General features: G+C 33.6%; 1 protein-coding gene across 2 annotated transcripts in view; it reads left to right on the forward strand.

The window, feature by feature from the left end:
- The window catches only part of LOC136841646 (phosrestin-2-like), a 175,014-nt gene that overhangs the window by 96,839 nt on the left and 70,675 nt on the right, over positions 1-7,500 (forward strand). For both annotated transcript variants that reach the window (XM_067108774.1, XM_067108775.1), the window contains exons 2-3: positions 4,427-4,570; positions 7,203-7,390. In XM_067108774.1, coding sequence (XP_066964875.1) covers positions 4,462-4,570; positions 7,203-7,390 — 297 coding nt within the window. In that variant the 5' untranslated portion in view covers positions 4,427-4,461. The remainder of the gene's footprint in view (positions 1-4,426; positions 4,571-7,202; positions 7,391-7,500) is intronic.

The following is a 7,500-nucleotide window of genomic DNA, read 5'->3' on the forward strand; positions in this document are numbered from 1 at the left end:
GTGTGTCTGTTGTGTGTACATGTATCCATTTATATTGCATTAAATATGCGTCTGCGTATATATTTGCGTGCGTAGTGTTATATAAAATCAGGAGTTTCATATAGTTGCCTGTGTATTGACTCGTAAATCTAAAGTTACGATGTAGTAAAAATGTAAAGTTTTATATCCCCTCTCTCTCTCTCTCTCTCTCTCTCTCTCTCTCTCTCTCTCTCTCTCTCTCTCTCTCTCTCTCTCTCTCTCTCTCTCTCTCTCTCTCTCTCTCTCTCTCTCTCTCTCTCTCTCTCTCTCTCTCTCTCTCTCTCTGTGAAGCACGGATAAATATGGCTTTTATAGTTTGTCTTCATTGAGTAAATGAAATGTGGTGTTTGTAATCCGTAGAGATTAATTTTTTAACGATTCACAATTTCAGCAAGTTACTGTTATGAAAGCATCTATATAGCATACATGACTGGGGAAATGCAGTCAAAATTTTCTGTTGTGTGGTATATTATTAATAGTGAAAAAATTAATCAGGGCGTCGATGACAATATTCGTTACGTCACCACATTACATAAAGTAATCAATGATTCCCTCCTGCGTCTTTCTCCCCTCCTAGCGGAGGTAATCCTTAGAGCAAAGGACGTTTCGTATTAATTCCTCTTAATGCCCTTTAAGAGAAGTTTTCATTCTGAGAATTTCCTTTTTATACCCCGAGCAGTACTTCTGTAATGGGTCTTTTTTTATCTACTCATTCTTACTCATATTTCCGTAAAATACACAAAACCAGTTCTATAGTGATTGATATTTCGCCCCGGGATTTCATTTCATTTGTTGAATTACACAGTTTACTTCCTTTCTGCCTTAGGAAGCCTTCATCATTATTATTAAATCCTGTTTTCCAGTACACATATGCAGTGTGTGTATGTATAGATAGTATTTGTGAATAGATATGATTATACAGTACACACACATATATAATATATATACATATATATATGTGTGCGTGTGTGTGTTTAGATATTTATCATATGAAACTACTTTTAAAGTTATTTATTTAATTTTTTAGTTTCCTTTTTTAAATTTATTGCGGCGTCAATAACTCCTGGTCCTCTCTACTAACTTTGACATTGGTTCTTTAAGTCAGTATTACCACTCTTAGGAAAGGCAGTCGAATATTTCACTATTTTTATGTCGAATGGAGTTTCAGTATTTCAATATTTTCATGTCGAGTAAGTTTCAATATTTCAATGTTTTTATGTCGAATAGTTTCAGTATTTCAATATTTTTTATGCCAAGTAGAGTTTCAGTATTTCAATATTTTTATGACGAATAGAGAGAGTTTCAGTATTTCAATATATTTATATCGAGTAGAGTTTCATATTTCAATATTTTTATGTCGAATAGAGTTTCAGTATTTCTATATTTTTATGTCAAGTAGAGTTTCAGTATTTCAATATTTTTATGGCGAATAGAGTCAGTTTTTCAATATTTGTATGTCGAATAGAGTTTCAGCATTTCAGTATTCGTATGTTGAATAGAGTTTATATTATTATGTGGAATAAAGTTTCCGTATTTCAATATTGGTATGTCGAATAGAGTTTCAGTATTTCTCTATTTTTATGTTGAATAGAGTTTCAGTATTTCAATATTTGTATGTCGAATAGAAATTCAGTATTTCTCTATTTTTATGTCGAATAGAGTTTCAGTATTTCAGTATTTCTATGTCGAATAGAGTTTCAGTATTTCTCTATTTTTATGTTGAATAGAGTTTCAGTATTTCAATATTTGTATGTCGAATAGAAATTCAGTATTTCTCTATTTTTATGTCGAATAGAGTTTCAGTATTTCAGTATTTCTATGTCGAATAGAGTTTCAGTATTTCAATATTTTTATGTCGAATAGAGTTTCAGTATTTCAGTATTCGTATGTCAAATAGAGTTTCAGTTTACAATATTGGTATGTCGAATAGAGTTTCAGTATTTCTATATTTTTATGTTGAATAGAGTTTCAGTATTTCAATATTTTTATGTAGAATAGTTTCAATATTTCTATGTCGATTAGTGTTTCAATATTTCAATATTTAATGTCGAATAGAGTTTCAGTACTTCAATATTTGTTTGTCGAATAGAGTTTCAGTATTTCTCTATTTTTATGTTGAGTAGAGTTTAAGTATTTTAATATTTTTATGTCGAATAGAGTTTCAATATTTTAATATTCGTATGTCGAATAGAGTTTCAGTATTTCAGTATTTGCATGTCGGAAAGCGTTTCAGTATTTCAATATTTGTATGTCGAATAGGGTTTCAGTATTTGTCTATTTTTATGTTGAACAGAGTTTCAGTATTTCAATATTATATGTTGAATAGAGTTTCAGTATTTGTATATTTTAATGTTGAATAGAGTTTCAGTATTTCAATATTGGTATGTCGAATAGAGTTTCAGTATTTCAATATTCATATAGCGAATAGAGTTTCAGTATTTCAATATTGGTATGTCGAATAGAATTTTCAGTATTTTTATATTTTTATGTTGAATAGAGTTTCAGTATTTCAATATTTTTATGTCGAAAAGAGTTTCAGCATTTCAATATTCATATGTCGAATAGAGTTTCAGTATTTGTATATTATGTCGAATAGAGTTTCAGCATTTCAATATTTATGTCGAATAGAGTTTCAGTATTTCAGTATTCGTATGTCGAATAGAGTCAGTATTTCAATGTTTTTATGTCGAATAGAGTTTCAGTATTTCTATATTTTTATGTCAAGTAGAGTTTCAGTACTTCAATATTGGTATGTCGAATAGAGTTTCAGCATTTCAATATTCGTATGTCGAATAGAGTTTCAGAATTTCTATATCGTGTCGAATTGAGTTTCAGCATTTGAATATTGGTATGTCGAGTAGCGTTTCAGTATTTCTGTTTTATGTCGAACAGAGTTTCAGCATTTCAATTTTTGTATGTCGAATAGGGTTGCAGTATTTCAACATTCGTATGTCGAATTGCGTTTCAGTGTTTCAATATTGGTATGTCGAATAGAGTTTCAGTATTTCTATATTTTTATGTCGAATAGAGTTTCAGTATTTCTATATTATGTCGAATAGAGTTTCAGCATTTCAATATTTGTATGTCGAATAGAATTTCGGTATTTCAATATTCGTATGTCGAATAGAGTTTCAGTATTTCAATATTCGTATGTCGAATAGAGTTTCAGTGTTTCAATATTGGTATGTCGAATAGAGTTTCAGTATTTCTATATTTTCATGTTGCATAGAGTTTCAATATTTCAGTCCTTTTTTTGCTATCTCCATTTAGTTGTTAAGCTTTCATGGGTGGTAAAAAAAATGTTAAATATGCATTTTGTGTTCCTTTAGGTGTTAAGCTTTTATTTAAGGTTAAAAGATGGAATGGGTCTATCTTCGTGAGGACGAGTAGCTTTCACGGAGAGAATAATATTATGAAAATTACACACAGTAAACAGTTCATTTGTAGGTACAGGGGTCCTTTCACTAATCGGTTAGCTAAAAGTTACTGATATTTCGTGTGTTCATTTTTAAAGGTTAATTAACTCTATGTCTCATATATAAATTTTTTTCCCCATGGAACTATGAATTTAGTGGTAATTTGATAATGTCAGTAAATTATGAATGTCAGCTCAATGTCGGTAAGATTTCGAGCTCTTCTTTATATTTCATTAACTTTCCAGATCCCAGAAATTTTGTGATCGGCCCAGAGAGACTCATTTAGGAAAGGCACCGAAGCTTTTTATACATAGGTACTGTCAGCGGATCTTGTGTGGAAAGTGAATGTGTCCTGCTCTTCAATACTTTTATTTGTGATGTCGGTGAAATTCCTTTTATCTCAAGTGATAGGATGGCTACAGTTCCGTTTTCATTCACACTATAAAAAGTAACCGCATTAGTAAACATTGTAATGAGATGGGCAGCCAAAGGTTGCATGAGGTAGAGCCTTACTTTGTCTGTGACCAAAGCTGCTTTGATCTATTAATAAAATCCTCTATAAGTAATTAAATTCAGTGCATCAAAAGATAAGGTGTATTTTCGATAAGGTGTATTCTAAAGAGCAGTGTCACTACAGTAATTCTGCGCTTGGAAATATTCGCTTACACTTAACACACTAAATCATTTATGAATTTTTATGAAATGCTCATGCGTCATTAAATTTCTCAAACCTTTTTTGCAAATCATTGTTAGATGTAAATTTTTTCTTTAGACGAAATAGAAAACATTCTTTGTAGGCATTCCGTAAACAAGTCCTTGTTATTCCTTTGTTTTTTCATCAGTCTCGCAGTAAAATTCCCCTTTACAGCTAAATGAAGTTAATTAATGTTTGTATGTAAATTATGACCTTAGAGTCTCAGAAAAATTTTTTCGCAACATTGTGTGTCATCATTGGCATTTCATGGACTCTTCTTCTGTCTTTTTCGTTGCAGGTTTCCAGGAAACCACCTCCCCACCTATTCTGTCAATGGTGTTTTCCTTCCATGTGTTCCGCAAGAGTGCCCCAAATGGCAAGGTGTCAGTCTATGTCGGAAGGCGGGACTTCACAGACCACCTCACTCATGTGGAACCAATAGGTGAGTCTCTCTCTCTCTCTCTCTCTCTCTCTCTCTCTCTCTCTCTCTCTCTCTCTCTCTCTCTCTCTCTCTCTCAGACAGTAAAGTAGTCAATCTTTTCTCTTTATCGTCAGCTTATATAATGTACAAAAAAATATTGTGATGAAAACTATGACTTCTGCAGAGGTAGCTGACTATTTAACCGTTTATTTTGGGTCTTTTCATAAACATCATAAGGTTCCCAATATGTTATCGTATTACATCGAATTCTTTCACTTTGGATACCCCTGCCATATTGCAGTGTATCATGATTTTCCACAATTGAATTTTAGCTCCAAGTGACTTCTTTTTTGTTCATCAGAATTCACCTCATCGAACTTTAACCGACTTTTAACCATTTTACATTGCTGACTTCTCGGGTTTTTCATTATTCAGTGTTTTGATTTTGGACTAATTGCTTCATTTACTATGTAGTTTTCACCTTTATTCTTTATATAATCGTATGTTCTTTATAGCATTAGCGTTATGGTACTAGATAACATTTAATGAATCAAGTTATTCTTGTATAGTGTAATCTTTTATGACTCCAATAATTTGAATGAATTGCTGAATAATTGTGTTTGAGTTTAGTTCTTCGTATTTACTGAACTCATGTTTTTCATTTGCAACTAGATTTCTGTTATTTTATATTACATTCCCTTGGTTGAACCTCTGCTACTTTTTCGTCCAATTACACAGGAAATTGTTGTCTTTTCTGTCTCTTATTCTTCCTCAGGGAATTTCTGTGGTTAACATCTCTTATTTCTTACATCGCAAGTCATGGTCTTTATCTCGTTTTATGTTTAAACCATAGGTTCTTAACCCTTAATCATTAAGTGTCCAGCTGGTGACTTAAATCTATCTTGTCTTCACAAATTAAAATCTTCCGCGCTGAATACTGATGATTTTAACTTCTTTAATCCTTTTTCTTTCCTTAATCTCATAACAAGAGACCCTTTCATCTGAAAGTGAATTATTCATCGATATTTGCTTATCACTGTTCACTTATATTCTTCATGTATCGCCACGCAGTTGCCTTTATGGATTGGCAGTGGAATTATTCAGGATAACATTTAATGATCCTTTCATGTCTCTTGTCATAAAACCATAATTAATCAAGTTTACAATTCCCCCTCTTGATTTAATTGCCGTGGCCGCATATCATCCATCTCTGTTACCTTGCCATTAATCGGAATGTCATCAGTTTGTCTTCTCACTGAACTATTATTTTTTTTTATAATCACTTAGATGTATCCACATCTTTGGTTAATTCCTCTTCCTCTTACAAATAATCGCAATTGAGCCCAGCAGATGTATCCACATCTTTCGTTAATTCCTCTTCCTCTTACAGATAATCGCAACTGAGCCCAGCAGATGTATCCACATCTTTCGTTAATTCCTCTTCCTCTTACAGATAATCGCAATTGAGCCCAACCATCAAAATTCCAGTCCTTAAACCCTAGTCGTTCCTCAGCCAATTCTTATTTCAGTGGAAGTAAGCGTTTGTCCTATCGACTTTTCTTTTATTGTTTTCCCTCGATTGTGATTCATAGTTTATCGCGTATGTATTGAACAAATGAGATCTGTACTTCAATCACCCATTAACGTCTTATAAACTGGTCGCCTTCATTTCTTCAAGGACTTCATTTGTGGGCATATATGTGTATGCACTGCCTTTCCAAATGCGAAGAGAAAACGCTTTGTATTGTTGTGCCCCATTTCGTGAATAATTGAGTAATCATAGGTAACCAAAATGTTCACTTCAGGCCCCAGGTGTAGGAAGACCGTACACTTGGAATTTCCATCCCAGCTTAGCCTCGGGTGAGGCTGAGGTTAAAAATTTACTCTGGTGACGCTGAGGTTAAAAAATGACTCTGGCTCTACTGAGAATCATCTTTAATTGTTTGCACGAGTGGTCTCCATGGCTTCTCGCATTACGTTATTTTCATTTTGCAAGGATACTATACCGTGTCCCTTAACCTTTATTCTGAACTTGGCATTTTCCATTAGTAATCAGTTCTTGACCCCAGCCACAGCTGTAATTCATTTCAAATAAATACGAATATAAAGACTCCTGTAAACATCCCGTTTTAAGAATGAACGTTGAGCCTTTCTGTCTTTGCTCACTATGTGTGAACGAAGTATAGCTTGACAGCTCTTAAAAAATGGAATTAACATATTGCACTAAGTTTGAGAAAGGTAGGAGCTAAGACTGAGCGCAGGTAAAACTGCAAAATTTATTTATAGAAGAACACTATTTTTAGTTCAGCGTTTGTAAGCTCTGCCGAATCATGCATTGTTCGGCAGCGTTCACTTAGCCATTTTGTTATTGTCATCTTGACTAACTGTTCTTTTATCTGCAAAAGGAAATGCATCTCTCTCGTTAAGATCATTTTGATATCGGACACTTGGCAATAAGTTCATCACCGAAATTTGAATTTTGCTGAATAGAATGGCTTCTCGTGACATTTAACATTAAGTGGGAGTAATTTAGTTGTCCTTGTTCTAGTGCCCATTACATGTTCATTTAAGAGTATTATTTACATAGTCATTCTTACAGGTAGATGCCGCAAGGGGCGATTACATTCTAATGACTTGCGGCTTATTTAACCAGATGGCATGATATGGCTGGAACGGGACTACATTCGAGACCGCAAGGTCTACGCCCAAGTGGTGATGACCTATCGCTATGGCAGGGAAGAAGATGAGGTTATGGGACTGACTTTCGCAAAGGAGGTGGTTGTTGCTTCGACTCAGGTTTATCCGCCTGGACCCTACAGCAGTAAAAAGACTACTTTGCAGGTTCGTGGTCGCTCAGGAAATTTTTCTGACGGTAGTTTGTATATACATACATAAATACATATATATATATATATATATATATATATGTGTGTGTGTGTGTGTGCGTGTAT

Source organism: Macrobrachium rosenbergii, chromosome 9 (assembly GCF_040412425.1).
Source record: "Macrobrachium rosenbergii isolate ZJJX-2024 chromosome 9, ASM4041242v1, whole genome shotgun sequence".
Taxonomy (NCBI): domain Eukaryota; kingdom Metazoa; phylum Arthropoda; class Malacostraca; order Decapoda; family Palaemonidae; genus Macrobrachium; species Macrobrachium rosenbergii.